Source organism: Rhinolophus hipposideros (genome assembly GCF_964194185.1).
Source record: "Rhinolophus hipposideros genome assembly, chromosome: 7".
NCBI lineage: Eukaryota > Metazoa > Chordata > Mammalia > Chiroptera > Rhinolophidae > Rhinolophus > Rhinolophus hipposideros.
In genome coordinates, this window is record NC_138053.1 from 25,636,848 (window position 1) to 25,656,944 (window position 20,097).

At 34.6% G+C, this 20,097-nt stretch overlaps 1 protein-coding gene across 1 annotated transcript in view; it reads left to right on the forward strand.

Annotated features, from left to right (window-relative positions):
* The window catches only part of TMEM232 (transmembrane protein 232), a gene marked incomplete at its 5' end in the record, with an annotated part of 164,313 nt that overhangs the window by 23,958 nt on the left and 120,258 nt on the right, over positions 1-20,097 (forward strand). Inside the window, 4 exons of the mRNA XM_081053836.1 lie at positions 667-824; positions 3,125-3,224; positions 5,539-5,705; positions 12,903-13,057. Of these exons, the coding sequence (XP_080909962.1) occupies positions 667-824; positions 3,125-3,224; positions 5,539-5,705; positions 12,903-13,057 (580 nt within the window). The remainder of the gene's footprint in view (positions 1-666; positions 825-3,124; positions 3,225-5,538; positions 5,706-12,902; positions 13,058-20,097) is intronic.

Sequence of the window (20,097 nt, forward strand, 5' to 3'; positions counted from 1 at the left end):
TCAGCACTGTGTTTTGTCATCCAGTTCTGTCCTGTTTCCCACACCATTATGTATGTGGCCCGGTGATCTATTTTGTGTTGTCTGGAGCAGCTGGAGCTCCTTGGACATTTCTCTTTCTATCTCTATCTATCTCTATCTATCTCTATCTATCTCTATCTATCTCTATTTCTATCTCTATCTCTATCTCTATCTCTATCTCTATCTCTATCTCTATCTCTATCTCTATCTCTATCTCTACCTCTACCTCTTTTTCTACCTTTATCTTTGTCTATCTTTATAGTCTCTCCAGCTTGGTAACTTCTGAGTAGTTGGCCTTTCTTCATGGCACCTTAGGGTTCCAAAGCTAGTATCTTGACAGAAAGATCCAGGTGGCAGCTGTATTGCCTTTTCTAATCTAACCATAGAAGTCATGCAAGTGTCACTTCTGCCACATTCTGTAGGTAAAAGCAGTCACAAGGTCTGATCAGGTTCAAGGGGAAGGAGGCATAGACTTCACTTCTTCATGGGAGGGATGTCAAAGAATTTGTAAATATTTAAAAACTACAATCTGTAGTTTATAGGTCTTGTAGTGACTGAGCAAATAGTTAATTGTAATATTTAATTGTAGCATGTAGAAAAATAACATGATTTATAAAATCACGGAGTTTCTACTTTTTAATATTTCAGAAGCTTTAAATATGCTTTATGCTTCAGTGGACCATGTTTCCTTTGATAATGATCTTCTACCTGCCTTATTTTTTGTTGCGGAATCAGTTTTATATAGACTTTGTTGTGATGCATTCCTAAAGACTTACTTATACTCAGTTGAAATAAAGCTGTCAAAGGTATGTTTTAAAATATTTTTAATGTCTTTTCATTGCTGCATGTACTATGTGTAGCTACATGACATCTGTTTTAGAATTTAAACAGTCCATTTGGTTTTATTATAGAATATTCTCTTGTTTGGCAGTTTGTTTTAATCTTCTGTAAAGGAGGATAATACATTATTGCGTGATACTCAAATGGAGATAATTTGACGAAATATATCACCAACTCTGTAAGAACATAGTATTTAATTAAAAATCAAGTTTATTGTTATGTCTGAGTCTATATAGCTTTTCTCCTCTCTATTTTAAGGATCTTAAAATACCACTTTTCTATTTAAAAATGCCGACAGATAACCTTAAATGCTTGCCCGATTTGAGATGATGAGTTGTTCTCTCAGTATTCTGAGTCATTTTAGAGTCATCAGATGGGAAACTAGATTCAAGTAGCTCACGTTTTATAAAGTCCTGAAAGGATGTCACGTGGTTGTACTGCCTGTGATGCTTATGCTTGCTGCTGCAACATGTATTATTAGTCAAAGGAATTTAGCTTAACTGGTAGTTTTGTGGTTTATTGTAAAGAAAGAAAAGAAAGACCAGAAGAGAAGAAGAGAGGGAAAGGAAGGAAAGAAGGGGCGTAAAGAGTAAAGGAAGGAAAGATGGGAGAGCAGAGAAAGAGAAGTTGACAAGCAGAGATTTAGTTGAGGAGACAAAGCTTGAGTTGTCAAGCTGCAGAGAAAATATGTACACATGAGACATGAGGCAAGATACACAGATGTCCCAGATTTCCTTAGAGATATAGAAGGGAACATTTTTCAGTGAAAATCTGGCCTGTCAGAATATTATAAATGAAAGCTTTTAAAACCATTTTTCCAAGCATAGCTATAACTAAGGATAGCTTCTGGGTCGGGTGAAACTCATGTCTAACTTGGGGTATAATACAGTGATTATTCAAAAGGATAGGCTTTTCATGTATTTTTTTATTTTTCCCACGTCACATTTTAAAACATTAATTAATATGTGTTTCAATATCCATCTATAATTCCTTACAAAATTCTAAATTATTTTCTTCTAATTTTTCAGTTTAGTCTCGTAGAGAAGCACAGTACAATATCCGAGTGGTCTATATGAGGAGATATCTTGCACATGCCTTATAAACATTTTATTTTTATTTATTTTTTAAGTCTGTAAGTGGTGCATGTTTATAATTTATGGATATATTTGACAAATATTGACGGTGCATTCTCAGAATTTATTTTATTGACGGAAATTTGTGATAAAAGTATTTGTAAAATCACTGCTATAATACAAAGTTCATGACTTTTGGTGCAATGTACACCATCCTAGCTTCAAAGTCTAGTAATGGCATTTATTTGCTTAATAGTTGTGGTGAATCACTGAGACTTGGTAGAATCATTTTTAGAATTTTGTTATTTTTTTTATGTGTAGATATAATAATCCCCTGCACTGTTGTTAAGGGGATTTGGATACACGTATATCTTGTTCTGATATAGTGATAGCTATTGTTATTACTTTGTCCTCCATAATCTCATGAGGTATCAGTTGGGGCACTTGTGTTCCATTTATTTCTATACTTTGTAGGGTTGTGTTTTTTTTGTCATTTTCTGTGAAATCTTGCATGTCATATGATTTTTGAAGATACTCCATTTTCTGTAATCTAAGTAAAAATAACTGTTTTAGCTATTCATGTATTTTAAACTTCACAGAAGTAAGTTACTGCAGTGTTTATTTAGTAATGACTTTTTTTCCATGAGGGAATGGGGATTTTAGTATGGCATACTATGCACAGACAGGATATTTCTCAAAACTGTCTAAAGCAATGCTTTTCAACTGTTTTGACTGAGACGCACACGAAGAAATATCTTTTGCCTTGCAATCCAGCACACACATAAATGCACACTCATTTATATACTGAGACAAGGAACTGTGCAATGTACTATGAAATTTTCTCTTCTCTTTTATTTTATTAAAAAAAATCCCCTCTCAATTGATTTCATGAATCACTTAAGGGGCATGACTTGCTATTTGAAAAAATATTGTTCTAAAGGACATAGAACAAAATATCATTGAGTATTGGTCATTATATATAATGTAGAGATGATTTATAAAAGTTTTTTTGGCTAAACCAGTATTTCAATCTTGATATAAATGCTTTAAAATTACTTCAAAAGCACATAATCTCAAGAGTTGAAATTGTTCCATCAAAAGCAAATGTAATAAGAAAATGGTTTATTCTTCTTATGGTTTTTAAACATTTATTGATGCAACATAAAAATGCTTTTTTCTTTCTCTTTTGACAGATTTGCTATTTGGTCTTCTTACGACTTTTTATATATTTCCTGCGTGGTCACCTAGAAAGTTTTAAACAACATTTACTTAGGCTTCAACCATATTTATACGGTAGACTATCTTTTACTTTCTACACTTATAAACGTTTTATGTTATATTTTGAGAAGCTTAGACTATCACTGTAAAGAGCATAAACTGTATTTTATTTTTCATGGAAGGTAATAGGTGCAGCGTTGAAGAGCACAGCTTCTGAACCAGATTGCATGGGTTTTACTTTTAAGTTTCCTAGTTAACTTAGTGTAGAACCTTGACTGACTCCATTTTCTCATCTGTAATAGTGCCTACCTCTCTGGATTTAAGAGACTTAAATTCATATTTTAGTAAGGTAACACTAATGGCATGGCAATGCTGGACTGGAGTAAGGAGAGAGTCAATGAAGGAGTTCAGTTAGCCATGACATTTGTATAGACAGGAGATGTTAAATGTATGAACAATTAAAATGAGACAAGGGTAGAGTAAAATAGCTTGGATAAGTGTTTAGGGTGGAAAAGACACTGGACTTGGTGATCAATTGGATCTAGTGCATATGAGGTAAAGTGAGGAATCCAGAAGGAATCTTAAGTTTTACATATTGACTAATAGGGTCAAGATAATGGTGCTCTAAACGGAGAGAACTTTGGAGAAACGTTGGACATATTTAATTTGAAGTTTGCTCAGGTATAGGTACTCAGCAAGCAGTTGGAAACATAGGTTTGGAACTATGGAAATAAAGGAAGCCTGGGATTCACTTATTTCATGGATATTGACATGAATGATTTGACAGTCGTCCATGTTAAAATGGCCGAGATAACCTAGGGGTGGGAGGTGGTGGTGGGTGTACATTAATTCTAGGAATTAGTCTTGGGGAATATAAACATGTACTAGGTTAGAGTAACAGACATCAGTAAAGGGAAATTAGCAGAAATAGGAGGGAGTGATGACAGAAATCCAAAGAGGGGAGGCTCAAGATCAACATTATCAAGAGCTGTAGAGGGATTAAATACCAGGAGGTCTCAAAGTAAGGATGGGTTTCGGCAATCAGAAAAACACTGTTGATCTTCAGAGCATCCTAAGTGGAGAGGTGAAAGCAAAATTCAAATTGAACATAAACAAAGAGTGAAGGGAAAGTTTAAGCGTAAGACAAAGATGGTGGACTATCGAAAACAGCTTAACTATAAAGGGAGGGAGAAAGATGTCAATAGTTGGGATGGAAAAACCAGATCAAAAGTAGAGAAGATTAATATCTTATTGGATAAGAGATGGAGAGACTCAAGATACAAGAAAGGGGATGGTATTTGATAGAAAAAGTCATGGAGGAAGGAACAGAAGGTGATAGTGGAAGTGTTTTGGAGACTGAGCAGTAGGCACCACTATATGTACTGACAGGGCATGAAGCCACGACAAGGCTATGGACTGGCAGAACAGGAATTCTTGTTTATCATATCATTTCTTTGGTTTCTTGTTTATCACATCATTTCTTTGGTTTTGTCATTACATTATAAATCGCTTCTTAAACTCCTCATGGAGTTCAGCATAGCGACACATCAAATATTCAGATGATGGTGGCAAATACATTTTGAAAAATTATTTGAATAAAACCTGTAGTTCTCACGTTAGCCTGTTATTGTGGCTATGTCTCAAGAAAACCAACATCTTTGTTTCTTGTAAGGATTAAATCCCCAGATTTTCCCCTCTTATCAAATACTGTTAAGCAGAGCCTTAGTCTATCTTCAGGAACAGGCTGATTCCTACCCGAAGCTGTTAGCTGCTGCTACTTATCCGTATAGCCATCCTGTAGAATACTGATTATTACTAATTTTTCTACTGTGTCACTGGACTAACACTCAAAGATTGTCTAAAAGTTCATGAAAAGAACATCACAAAGAAGGTTCTGTTAAATATCACATAATTTATGTTAAATGGCATAATTGTTGCTATATTTTAAATATTTACTTTTAAAAATTAATAACATCTTGAAAAGGAATAAAAATGCAGAATGTTGGGTTAAAAGCAATGACTTTTTCATAGTGTTACAATTTTAAAATATCCATTATGAATATAGTATCTATTATAACTTTATTTATTTTCAGATGAAAGTTTCCAAGCATCGTTGTGCAGTAACTATACTTCACTGGGCATTCAATGATTATGGAATTGCTGTTCTGAATTTTATAAACCCTCGTGTATGAATTATTTACCTTGTAGTTTCCTATTACACCACCAGGGGTCATACCTAACATTATAAATCTTGATCTGATGGGGAAATGTACAGCAGTTTCAGCATTGAAGTACTGAATTTAATTATATTTTAATAACTGAAAGACAAATGGAACACTATGCAAGATATTAATGAAATATTTCCCTCAAATTTTTATTCTTACAATAGCACTTTCTTTCTCTGGAGAATCATATTACAAGTATCCAAACATCTTTTCAAATGTGCAATTTGTTCTGAAAACCATGGAAATTATATGTGAAAGAGAATTATTATCTGGATCAATTTTTAGCCCTGTGGAAAACAAGAAACGACATAAGAACATAGATTCTGATACGGTGAGTCTATCCTAGTGCATGATGAATCAGATAAGATTACTATGATTAAATAATTGTGCTTACCAATTCAGCAAGCATTGCTGAAGATGAGCTGAGCTACAGGAGAAGTGAACAGCAAATACACTAAATTCACACAATATGCACATTTCCTATATTAATAGGATTAGTAATAGGTATTAATATGCACGACTCCTACTTTAAATAGAGGAATGCCATAAAACCTTCTTCCTTATAGAGTCCATCTCAGCTATTAATTGAAAATTACAACATAACTTAGTTTGACTTATAAATGAACATTTTAAGATATTACATTTTATTGGACAGAAAGTACGTAAAGTGCAGGCTATTAATGAGAGCAAGTGTAATATTTTTATGCTTCCATAATTCATAGGTAATAACATTTAACATGCTATTAAAATCACTGAAGAAATTTAAATGGTTCAAAATTGAGGAATTAAAATAATCCCTTATATATGAAAAAAACCCTTTTTATTTCTAACTCAGATATTAGTAATTAATATTAGAGAAAACTAGTGGTCCCAATTACATAATTGGTATGGAATAAACTATTATGTAAATATATTATGTAAACAGAAATGCAGTGAGCCATACAATTGTCCATTTACCTTATAGGCTGATGTACTTCAAAGAGAAATTTCAGTCTGTGGGGTTCATACTTTACTTCCTTTTCTCACCTGTATTCCAAAAGAAAGCAGTGAACTCTGAAATTTTGATTCTTTAATTTTTTTGTTACATATTTATTACTTTATAGTTTATAAAGAGAAAATTTGTTTTTCTGATAATTTTTAAAAAGAAAAAATATGTTTAACAGTGCAAGTTGAAACAACTAAAGACATTTAAGGAAGATTCTCTTTAAATAGTTTTATCTATGAGTTGCTTCAGTTTTCCCATGTGTCCATTGGGCTCTTTCTAAAATTAAAATTTAAGCATATAAGGAAAAACATTTAGCCATATCTATTTTTAATCTTTCTAGGCTTTAGTGTTTTCTCTTTCATTCATTCCTTGGTGAACCATTTATATAAAGAATGACATATACTGAGTAATTTGAACCTGTTGGTTATAATTACTAATGAACACAAATTGCTTCATGCATAAAAGAGATGTTTTTAAGTTTAAAAATGTTTAACAATAAATATGTAATCTAAGACATTGAACAGCAGAAAGAGCAGTGATCATGAAGAAGAAAGACCTGCTCACCAACTGGGCTTGTGATGGTGAGCAGGTCCATTAAACTTCCAAATCCTCATTTGATTATCTTTGAAAAAGGCATCACCTCACATTGTAAGGTATAAAAATGTTGAATCACTATATGTCACACCTGAAACTAATACAGCTAAATATTTAATATTGCATACCAACTATATTTAAAACATGATATATGCCATATTTGTAACTGTTTCTGAGTTGCTCAAGACAAACTTTAGTTTTGAGACATGTTATTTATGAAGTAAAGCTGATTTTTATTACTGACTTTTCAAAAAAAGGCATCACCATATTGGTCATCATCATCATCATCATCATCATCATCATCATCATCGTCATACATGCCCTAACTAATCTGTAGGCTTATTGTGAAGATTGCAAAAAAGCATGTGCCTTGTAAATTATTAGATGTCATGCAAATGTAAATAATGGATATTAGAAAATATATTTAGGAACTCACTTTTACTTAGGCAGTTAAATATAATAATTTTCATCTAAGGACATGGTTATGCTGACTAAATGTGCATAACTATGTAGTTAATTATGCTTAAGTTAATGTAGTGGTTTGAGTGTTTTTCTTTAAACAAATAAGATACTGTGAAATTTCCATGACAATCTTCATGGTGATGAGGCAGGCAGCCTTCAATGTTGATTCTGCTTGTCTTTAAGTATCAGTCTTTTTGTCATTCTTAGTGTATGTGGTCTGACAATTAAGTTCACGAACTCATCCTAGAAAAAGTGCTACATACCTCATTGCTGAATATCACTATGGTCTCCTTCAAAGTACTCCTCTTGGGAAGCTATGCACTGATGCCAGCACTTAGTCCTCCCTTCAAAGTAATTTGGGATCTCTTTTTCTGCAATGGTATCAGAGCTGTTATTGTATTACCCTTGGTGTCCTGAATGTCATGAAAATGTTTTCCTTTCAATATTTCCTTTATCTTCAGGTAAGGAAAAAAGTCATTGGGGGCCAGATCAGGTGAGTAGGGAGGGTGTTCCAATACATTTACTTGTTTACTGGCTAAAAACTCCCTCACAGACAGTGCCGTGTGAGCTGGTGCATTGTCGTGATGCAAGAGCCACGAATTGTTGGCCAAAAGTTCAGGTCGTCTTTTTCATGCAGCCTTTTCAGCACTTCCAAATAGTAAACTTGGTTAACTGTTTGTCCAGTTGGTACAAATTCATAATGAATAATCCCTCTGATAGCAAAAAGAGTTAGCAACATCGTTGCAATAAATTCATAAACTTAATTGACCTCATAAATACACAGCAAGGAAATGGAAGCTTAATGCTGTACAACTTGGCTTGAAATGGAAGGTGCAAAAATGTCAACATGTGAAAAGAAATGTATTTCCTTAGAGTGGGAAAAGTCACTAAGTTTCTGTGCCTTTTCCCACTTTTTAGAACTAAGGGCATGGTTTCAATCTTTTCTAAATTCTATGTCAGTTCTGTACATGTGATCCTGGGAAGGGATTATTTTAGCCTATCAGATTTATTGCTCTCCCTTTTCCCCTCCCATTACCTCATAATATAAAGAATATGAAAGGTAGTGTAGCCACCATGCTGCTAAAATGTCTGGTTGAGCTAACAGATTCAGTGCTTGATTCTATGTTTAAATGTTGTTTCCCATTTTCAGCCCAATTTCTCCAGTATTAATCTAAGCCAGCCTCTCCAGTTCGGTTGAGTATTTTCCATTCAGTACCTTCCGGGAAAAGAAAGGAGAAAAAAAGACAGAGCTGAGACTATAAAATATACATTTGTATTCATTCTCTCTCCCTTCTTTATTATTAGTATGCTATACTAGAGGATTTATGAATTTATTTCTACAGCCCTATCCTCCAGTAATGCCAAAAGGTCTGTGACAGTATATTTTGGCCACTGTAAAATATTTTTAATATATTTATAAGCATTGGAGCATACTAATAATTATTTAATTTGTTTTCAAAGTATCAGTATAAAATTGCTGAAAATAAAAAGAATTTTGTAGGACATACGCACTAGGATACACACAAAATTGGGAGCTGTTTCTATTTAAGAATGGGACGTTTCCTTTCTCTTGCTGGAACCCATTTCTCCTTTTAATATCCTTTTATGCTGATCCAGACAGAGGGTTTCCATTGACTTTGACAAATGGCACATCTTAATTAGCTCTGTGGATTGCACAGCCAGACAACTGGATTGAGTTGTCCACTCTGTTCTCTGCTCACTAGCAAAGCTGGATTTGCTAAGCACAGTTGTTATATGATAATAACATAGTTCTTTGGAGAAGGTAGATTCAAACTCAACTAAAATGCTATAGAGCCTTTACAGAATAGTTGCAGCTGTCCTAAAGTACAAATGGTTTGCTGAAAACTAGGAAACACAGAGTTGACATTCAAATGTGTTTAGCAATCTCATCTTCTAATGCTTTAAGTACTCAGTAAGACAAGGCATTATCTAAATTTGGGACATTGTGTGCTGTACAGTAATTGTAAATGGTTACTAGGAATTGAATTAGACCGAAACCCAGGTTCTTTAAGATTAGGAGCATTATCCTATGCTTCATGTCCTATTATCCAAGTAACATATTTTTATTGAGAAGTCCTTTCATGGCAATGTCAACTATCCCCAAAATGACTGAAAACAAGGATGGAAGTCAAAACGCTGTCTCCCAGAAGCCAAAACAGCCCATGCTTTAAAGCTCATTTCTGTTATAAAAGACCTTGGTCAGACACTCAGAGCTTGCGTACTCAGATTTGTATAAAATTCAAGTTTGATGTAGCAATCTGAATTCTGAGCCAACAGAAGATTAACAACACTCTTGAAGGTGAGCTTCTCAAAGTAGGCATTGTCAAGCTGGCAGTGATAGCTTGATGGAGGAGGTAATCTTGATGATGTGACCAAGGGTTGACCTTCGAGCTGGCACTGGGCAATTGGGCAATTGGAGGCTTCTCAGCCCCTCCTCTGTCCTTGGAATGTATATTCTGCTTTTCATTTCCATAGTGGGAGCCATTTTAAAGGACACAACCTAGAGAGAGCAACATGTTGTTGAGACCATCTGGATGGTATACGTGCCTGACCCAGTTAAAGAGTCTATATAAGCTAAGATTTCATCAGTTGGGTGTGGAGATCTATTCTTCTTGTAGCTATTCAAGACAAGCCTCATAAGTAAGTTTCCTTGCTGAGTAAGCCGACCAATCTGGAGTGGTCTGCCTCTTTCTTAGGTCTCTCATGCCCTCCATGTACAGGGGGCCAGTTTGAAAACCAACATCGCCCAAAGCTGGACAGGACAGCAAGGGGGGAGATGAAAGAACTATGGGAAGTGGTCATAAAGTCAAAAAATAAGAAGGAAGGAATGAAGAAGGAGGGAAAGAAGGAAGGGAGGGAGAGAACAGAGGGAAGGAAATGGGAAAAAAGAACTGTTTTCTGGGAGTCATTGAATGCAGTGCTCTGTGCTTTTTACACTATCTTGTGGTAAAAAGATTCTTCTTCTTTTTTTTAAATTTCCAAACTGTTGCAGACTGTTGTAATCTTCAATTTAATAAACTACTATAATAACGAATTACTGACAGCAAAACATAAAAATGCAATTAATTAATGCATTAAAAATGCATTAATTTTTGTTATTACTCTGAAAATATATCAAATTAACTCTGCCAAAGTGTTATAAAGTTTCTCAATATGTATTCTTTATTTCCATTTTTGTTAGCAGTTTGCAGATGGCAATTATCTGCCAACCACACCTTAAGTGGGACTGATTTAGTTAAAGGCAAAGAACTCTACACCACCTAATAGCTTTGGTTATTATGCCGATGATGTGCATGATGATTGGATTAAATCACATAATCATCATTATTATATTAATTCATTCAAGTTTGGCAAGTACATTTTTTTCTATTGAAAAAAAGAGAAGAAACTTTACCAAAATTTCCATGCAAATACTTGAAATATATAAAACACATGAGGATAAGTGATAAGCCTCAGTTACCTGGAACCATTCACAGGTGTGGCAGGTTCATTTGCCCTTGATGCCAATGACCATCAGCCAAAGGCCACCAGGAACATATGTGCAGTTAAGCAAAGTAGACTTCTTATTTGTTGCAGAGAGTGAACACGCACCCAGGGACCCAGGGGATGCCTCCACCAGAGGGTGTCAGAATGCATCAATCACACGATTTGGACTGTAATAGACAGGTGTTCTCTTTAGATTTCTAGATACTGCCAGAAAGTAGGAGCAATTCTATGATTGGGTATTTTGTAAGTGGCACAGTGACTTTTGGTCTGTGCTTAAAAAAAACGTATCAAGTGGCTTAATTTGTTTATCATGGTCTCAGAGGAATATTGTCAGAGGTTGATATTCTGTGAGTTTATATCCAACGGAAGAACAAAATGACCTGGTTGTGAGTGTCAGAGCAGCTTGTAATAATATTGATGTCAAATCAGTTCCAGACACCTGACGCTGCTTCTTTTCTTTCTCAATGATGAATAAAAATGGCATCATATAAAACTGAAAATAAAACTTCAATCTTGTTCATTGTGCAAATATTGACCTTTTCTTTACCAATGCTTTTGGGAATTTTCTCTGGTGATGGTGCATAAGTTTATTAACAAGAATATTTGACCTAACTGAATACAGCCATGCAGTGTACAGTATTTTTTTTAAAAAAAGCATTGATTGTTCTAATTAGTCAAGTCAACCACAAGTTTCAAAATGTATCTATTTTATATATATATCTTTTGAATAAGTTTGCAACATGAAGGCTGTCAGGCACCCAGGCTGAGACATCTAGAGCTTTTGACAAAAGAACTTCATGTTTATGGGTTCCATTTTTTTGGGGTGGGCACAACCGCGAAGCAAAAAATTGAGTTATTTGGAGAGAATGCTGTATGTGCATTTATTGAAGTCAGTACATCTTAGTCTGATATCTTACATTATTTTAGAATAAAGTTTTTCTATGGAATATTCTAACATTCCAAACAATGACTTGTTTGTTTTTCTAAATCATTGTTCCCCAGAGTCAGTAGCTTTGCGCAGAGACTTTGTCATGCCTTTATCTCTAGTGTCTGAGCTCCAGACAGAAAGTAGAGCAATACACATCTGTGGGACTTAACAAAACAGTTTGCTAGAAACTTACAATGTCTTAGTTTAAAATTAATTATGAACGCCTGCTCTTCTACCTTAAGAGTACTCAACATGAAAATTATCTTTAAATTGTAGTCTTGATGTTGTTTTATATAAGAAATGAAAATTATAAAGTCCTTTGGAGTCTCTTTAAGTGTTTCTTGAGAATAAAAGAGTAAAACATCAGATAAGTTAGCAGTCTGAGTATATACCATAGGATGTGTATTTGAATCTTCACTTTGACAAAAATTCAATGAGCGTGCTATTTATCATTGTCTCATTATCACATTAGGCCCCTTTATAACAATTACTTTAGTGGACCAGTTAAATCTATAAAACTGTTAGGAAGTACTCTAAGAAAAGAATAAACTAATAACAGACCATTTGTGTTCTGAATTTGTAAGCTTTTAAAATACTTAGCAGACATTGACCATATCCATCTGGGCACATATTTTGGTCCTTAGAGTAGAACCACATTTTAAAACCCTATTTGCTGTTTGATCATTATTCGAACTTTCCCTTGTCCCCTCCTCCTTTGGTATCATGGAGAACTAAGTCATATGGAGTCTAAGTGTGTATAATAGTTGTCCCTTAAAGAATAGAGAATTTTGTTATATTGTAGAACTGATGTCTTTGAACATCAGGGTCCTACGTGAAAATATATTAAGACCTCAGATTCAAGTTAACTTACAAAATACACATACTTACGAAAAATATATTTGAGTAGATTCCTCCACTTGGTGCAAAATGAACTTTAAGAAAATGTGCATTAAAAAATATATGCATTTTCATTTGTATATTTAAAATTTATTTTTAAGTTTATTCAAGTCAAAGAACTCTTTCTCATATATATTTTTATATTTTGATTCCAGGAACATTCGCAATTTAATCAGGAAGGACATGAAATTAACCACCTGCTGTGGCACTGTGTTGCTGCCTGGACCTGTGTTCAGAATAACAGTCCTCAGCTGAATAAGGTGCTTGAACATGTCATCTGTCATAAAACACAGCTTCAAAAGAAACGCTGGTAAGAGGGATCCTATAAATCCAAAGTAACTCATGGAGAAACCTTTGTGTTTAAATGTTAAATAACCTTTGTACTTAAATGTTAATCACACCTTAGTTGACTATGAAAAAAATTTATAATCTCAGTTCCAAAGGCAAGGGTAATTTATATATTTTTTGTGTTAGCTCATTTCATCAATAAATTGTTCCTATCTATTTTTCGTTTTGGCTAGACAAGCATGAATGTATTACACAGTTCGTCTTTATTAAATGAAATTTATTATTGATAAGTTCATTCCCATGTTTAAAACATTTTTTATTTTCTAAGTTGTTAAACAATGACAGTGAAGTACAGTTTATTATCTTGGAGGAAATATACTAAGATTCTGTTTCCTTATGCCTTATTTGTAACGTATGACAAAAATGAATCTTGACTGATAACTGCTAGTTTCCTCCTGTGCATATGTTAATTTGAGGAGGGAAAAAGAAGTCTTAAATTACTACAAAAGAGGGCATGGATTCAATGGAGGAAAGAAAAATTTTAAAGGAGAATTTCTGAGGAAATCGATCAGAGATATTCCTTTCCAATATTTGAAGACAATCAGTTTTGAATTCTTTTTCCAGTGCTAATAATAATAATAACCTGCCACACCATAGTAAGTTACAAATTCAATTTTCATGTATTTTTCTTAAAATTAGTTCCAGTTTTTAAGCTTCTGGCAGCCCACTCTGCACCAGTGTAGGTAAATTATAAGAATCTGGAGCATTCTTTATGAATGAAAGCTGCTTTCCCAGTTTCCTTTGGAAGTTTTGGGGATTCCAGATCAAATAAAGATTTCTGGAGAATGGCTTAGAGTTTGCCTAATTTCCTAGAAATAGCCTAGTTTAGAATAGGACTCATCAAAAACTTTTTCTGTCTCCTGGTCTGATGGGAGCAAACTGCTCAGTAGTGCAGTTAACAGAGATCATGATTCTTTTACATTTTAAAATAAGGATAGTATCTTTAAATAGAAAAAAATCACAATGAAAGTAGAATATAGCTGTTATATCAATAATACAGAATATAATTTTGATAAGTATGTTTTAAGATAGAGCTGATAAATACAAGAAAAGTTAGCGAGTTTTATTGGTGAAAATCAGACTATTCTGAAAGCCATGGTGATTATTTCAGGACACGTTTGTTATAGAAAATAAGTTGTAGGCAATTCAGTCATACAATTTTGTTTTCAAAAGGACAACTAGAGCAACTTAGGTCTTGGAGGACTCTAACTTCACTTTAAAAGTAACAGGAATCATATTTTAATACATAAACATAAATATTTCATGAATGTCAAATTTATTTTCAAAGTATTCTAATAATTACCAAATAAACAGGTTTAAATAAGCACTGACATAGCAAAAGTGGCTGATTAAGAATATTTGATTCTGAAAGTCAAGGAATTGTTTTATTAACCAGATTTTAGTTTTACTGTATTGCAGCAACATTGATTTAATTTAATTTGTTAACGATTTGTTTTGAAGGTAGTTATTTGTTTTTATACTTAGCATTTTATAGATTGGCATGTTGGAGATAATACAAACCTTTTCACTTTATGAATGAAGAAACTGAGGCCAAGTTTATTAGGCTTACTAGTGACTGGAGCCAGATTTTAAGGGTCCCAGTGTAGCACTCTTTTTAGTACATCATCCCACTGTCATTCTGGCTGCATTCTTAAGGAAATATTAAGGTGCTTTGAGGCAACTTGTCACTGAGTCTTGACTTCACTTTTTCTGGAAAGGCATTGTGGAAATCAATTGAGGAAGGGGATGGCAGTGTTTAGACAATGCTGAATGAATACAGGGGTCAATAGAAAAAAATGGTGATGCACAGTGACTGTTTATAATAGAAAGGAAAAGATAGTTGTTTTAAAAAGCACTGCCAGATAATTTTGATTCTATTTCTTATATCTACTGTGTTTTTTAAAGAAAAATGTTTACTCTGTTTCAAAAAAAAGTAGATGACTCTGGTAAACAAAAATAACCCACTGACCTTAAAAGATTAATGTTTTTTTTTTAAGTTGGCAGTTTGACTAACTTTTCTGGTAGTCGAATTTTCTTATAACATCATATCAAATATTGAAAAAATAACTTCTCTTCTTACAAAGTATTTAATTTACTTATGTAACAGCCTGTACAGCTTTCAAGAAGTCATTATTCTAGATAAAACAAACTGTGATATAATTATCAAAATCACACCAGAAATGCTTTCACATGGTCTCATGTACTCCTAAAATTGGGCATATGTGAAAAATAAGAAAATAAACTGAATGTATTTAGAATTAAATAGAAATATTGAGGCATCTAGCCTGGATAGTAAATTAAGACTTTGTTAGCACTTGCTGAACCAGATAGCTTTAGAATTGTGACCCGTGGTAGGGCGTATTTTTGGTTTAGTACCTGAAATTCAATACCAAGTAACTATTAACAGCAGCAATTTCATTTTCCATGCGTATCAGTAAAGTAACATAATGATGAATAAATGTTCAGATATTTAAAATGCAGAGGGAAAGCACTTAACTGATTGATCAGAAGAAATTCCATTGATGGCAAAGTTTTCTTGTGTCCATACAGGTGAGTGCTTCTTATCTGCTCATTTCTGATGCTGTCCATTCGTAGAGGATTTATCATGTATATGCCTGCCTGACTTTTTATAACCCCTTGTATAAAGATCATGTAATATGAAAGGAAAGAAATAGAAGCAAATGGTTTCGGCTGAGTCTGGAAAAGAGCAGGCCCAAAATCCACGAAAGGACTAGCAGAATTAGAGCAACTTCTGCTCACTGGGGGAGGGGGAAAAACTGAGGAAAGGAAATGAACTGAAGACAATACATTATAAAACAGGATGAAGAAGTAGAGATAAAGAGAATACATGAATCCCTCCCAGCTGCCAAGCCCCAACCTTTATCTTGGAAGTTGAGCTGCCTGCCAGGAGCCGCAGATAAGCAGCTTTCTGAGAGGCAGATTTCCACTTAATATGGTTAAATTTTATATGATGCTTTACACTCTCCGAGCTCCACCCTGTGGTTTGGCCTTTTAGAAACTGCCCTATTTGCTCTGGGGAGATAGCTCCAGCCAGAGCAAAAGGCTTTCTAATCTAACATGAAAAGAATGCATTGTGTTTATAATTGAATTATTAGCCAATGAAGACTGCTGAGAAATGCGGTATGGCATTTCAGTAGAGCAGTATAACACATAAAATTATATCTCCCAAAGCAAAACAGCCAATTTAATGCACTCCATGAATGGATTTAAAAATACCCAACAACTTGACAATTTAAAATTATATCGACATGGCAAGTGTTTTCTAGATGTCCAGTATTTGGGCTCGCATTGAAATGACTCGAACAAAGAATCGACTGCTTTGTCTGAGCAGCAACACCTCCATTTCTGGGAGGTGCATCACTGATACCCACATTGTCTGTCTCCATAAACCCCAATAATTATAATAATGTTTATGTGACATTTTTACCATAAAGACATTCAAACAAGTTTTCACCAATAATCGGCCACATTATTCATGAGCTGAGATGTCAATATTTATCCTCACTCTTCCGATTTAGTTCTTGGATTTCTTATTGATCCTTTGATCTTCTGAGCTAAAAATAAACATTTAGTTTTTATCAAGGGTAAACATATAAATTTTGCTATGCTACGTTATAGTGCAGTGAAAACAACATTCAACCTCAAATCAGAAGACCTGAGTTTTAGTTCTATTTCTTGCTACCTGTCTAATTTTGAATGAGTCACTTAACCTCTATGAAGAGAGTGTAGTTAGCAGTTAAATACAGATAACAGTCACCCCCAAAGAGCTTTTGAGGGATTTAAATAGATAAGTAGTATGAAAACATTTTTTATACGCTCATTCTCCCCTAATATTTCATTTCCTGCTAGTTGAGATCTGAATTAATGTTTTTCCAGCTCGACTCCTGCCTACTGAATTTCTGTCTCAGTACCTGAGACTTGTGCTTTGCTCAGGTTAACCAAATTAGACGTCTTAACTACTACATTTCAGAACTGTTCCCCTGCTCTGGGCTCTCAGGGTCACAATCTTGACTCGGGCCATTATTGTCTCATAACTCTTGTAGCTTATTAACTGGCTTTTTTGCCTTAAGTTTTCTCCTCAATAAACTCATACTCTGCTTCCAGGACCACGATATTCTCCTGCTTAAAATTATTTAGTAAGAATTGTTTTTACATGGCACAGGGGTTGCAGCTGCAATCAGGGTCTCCTAACTTGCCATGGTTTTTAAAAATCAAGAAGAGAAACAACAAAGACTGAAAGATCCTGCTACTGGGATTCATTACCACCAACTGACCACAGTCAGAGGAAGTACCTGATAGAGCTGAATGAAAGAAAACAATTAGCACCCACCTGTGCCTTCTCTGATGAAGGAGCAATCATTGCCTATTGGCACTCCATCCCTTCATTCTGCCTGGAGTTCCAAGAATGAAATTCTTTAAGCAGGGGAAAGAACCCTTTCAGCAGAAGAAAGACTAGCTTTTCATCTAGTCCATCTCTCCTGAATATAAAAAATCAGGCAATGGCAAGAAAAATGTATTATTTAAACTAGTTTAATGGTCAAAATCAAGAAAGAATTTATAACTGCTCTCTGCTCCAGGTGCAGCGAAGTTTGAGATTCATTTATTTATCCTAATCCTCCCCTTCTTTGCCTGTGAACATAAACTTGAGTTTCTGATAATATGTGGTCAAATCATCATTTAAATGTTGTATCTTCTCCTTGAAGAATAACTTGTATATTTACATTTATTTTTGTATCATATTTATAAAATTATTTTGACATCAAAATTTATCTATTTTTCCCAATCACTGTCAGCCACTTAACAGTAGAATTTCCCATTCTTAAACTCTTAAGTACTATTTTGTCACCATGCAGCAGCTTAACCATCTGTTTCCTTGTATCTACCCCTAAAGAAAGGAGAGTCTGTAAGACAGATCCTTTCAGGGACTTTGCCAAACCTTTGTGTTTACACCTTACGCCTCCTTCTTTGGTCCCAGAAAGATGACTGGACAGTCAATGATGAGTAAGATTCCTCAAGGAAGGAACAACTCAAGCCAGGTGCAGTGGCGTGGGGGACCAACAGGAGAACCCACGGGGTTCACAGAGGTGGGCACAGCCCCACACCTTCCTCAAGCTAAGGAAAGCCTCAGCCTCTGTGGCTTCATTCCTTCCTAGAACCTTAAAGGGAAGTGATTCAATGAGGTGCTCTCCATCTATTCATATGCGTATAGGTTTTGTCCCTTGGGGAAGTTGAGATTTACGGCCCAGCTGCCTGCAGGCAAGGGTGATTGACTTAAATGTGTTTCGTATTATGATGTATGGAATTCACAGATCTTGAGACAGACAAGCTTTATCTCCTTTACTTCCCCACCGAACTAATAAAAGCCGATGCTAGGCCTGATTGGGGCTTCCAGTCCTTGAGATTGGTGGTGGCTTGGTCTGCTTAAACCCTATTCATGACTACTGTCTTTTCTTAACCCTGTGCCGCCCACCTCGCTCCCCACAACTGTCATCGCGTGGGACGCAACATTATTTATTTTTGGTTGGCTTGAGTAAATTTCTAAGTATGAACATAGGTGACCTATTTTATTATGTGAACCATTGATTACACACAAACAACCCTTGGCTGAGTGTATCATTTGTCACCATTTATTTTTCCTCTATAAAGTATAATGTACATTTTATCTGGAAATAGGATTCTGTGTCCTGGTTTTTTTTTTTTCTTCTAATTCCCTTTTAAAATCTCTATATATTGCTATGTTGTTTTCTAACTTACAGTTATGATGAGATATTCAGTCAGTCTCCCTCTTTTTAAAATTTTATTTTCAATCCAGAATTTTTTAGGAACACCTTTGTGGTTTGGTAGGCAGGTGGTAGACAAGATCCTCTCTTGTCTCACTGACCATCTTAGGAAGCTGTTGGGGCACATCCTCTATTTTACTTACAGAAAAGCCCCTACTATGTGAAATTGCACAGACATGCTCTAGCTATTGGTCTACATTTTTTGAAGGACTTCCATTGATTATTCATCATTTACACGTGTTCCCAACTCTTGCTTCTCTGTGCTTAGGGTTTTTCTTATATTTTGGTAGAAAACTCATATGCCTGCATTAAATTTTAAATTAAATTTTGGGCTTCCTTACATTGGACAGGTTTTCTTTTATTTGGATTCCATTTTCTAAAGAACTTTAAAATTCGTAAGGTTTTTTCCCCCCTGTGGTACTGTAGATTTATTTTCTTGATTTTATGTTTCTTTGGTTGTTTCAATAGAGTGATGGATCTCAGTTTGCCAGCTTTAAATGCAGTTGTCTTCCTCTAAATTATGGAAGAATTTTTCAAGTTTGCTCCCTTTTAAGTATTAGTTTTGTGGTTAACATCCTCAACTATGGATTTAAATTATATTTTTGTAATTTTAATTTTCTTGCAATCTCTTGTTTTCCTAATATAGTACCTTTTGTATCAGTGTTCAGGCTTTTCATTGCTCTGTTTTCTTCCTGGGCTTTATTAAAGATGCTTGAGAATCTTGTAAAAATATTTTCTGGTTCCTGTAATAAATCATTTTCAGACGTACGATCCTCTCTGAGTATTCAGTCTGATACTCTCTTTGACCTTTGCTATAATACATTTTTTATTGGTCTCATGTTGGGTATCCTCCTCCATTTTCCATTCTACTTATCTCAGAACTAGGAGAAATCTATAAAAACTTGGTATTTTTAAATAAGAGATTTGTGTTCACTGCGTACCTAACAGCATTGTTAAAAGCTACAACACTCAACATGAAAAATCATCAGGGACCTTCCTGTATTCTCCCTACTGTTTCACATTTTACCTCTGAGGAGAAAATATACTCCTTTATTCTCTTATATGTGAATAAGATAACCCCACCCCCACCCCATCTCCTATACTCACACCCTCACAAGAAGTGTTTCTACACTTTTTGTCATCTGGAAGTAGTCACCTCTGAATAAATATGGAGAGATGAGGAAGAAGTAAAGAAATAATA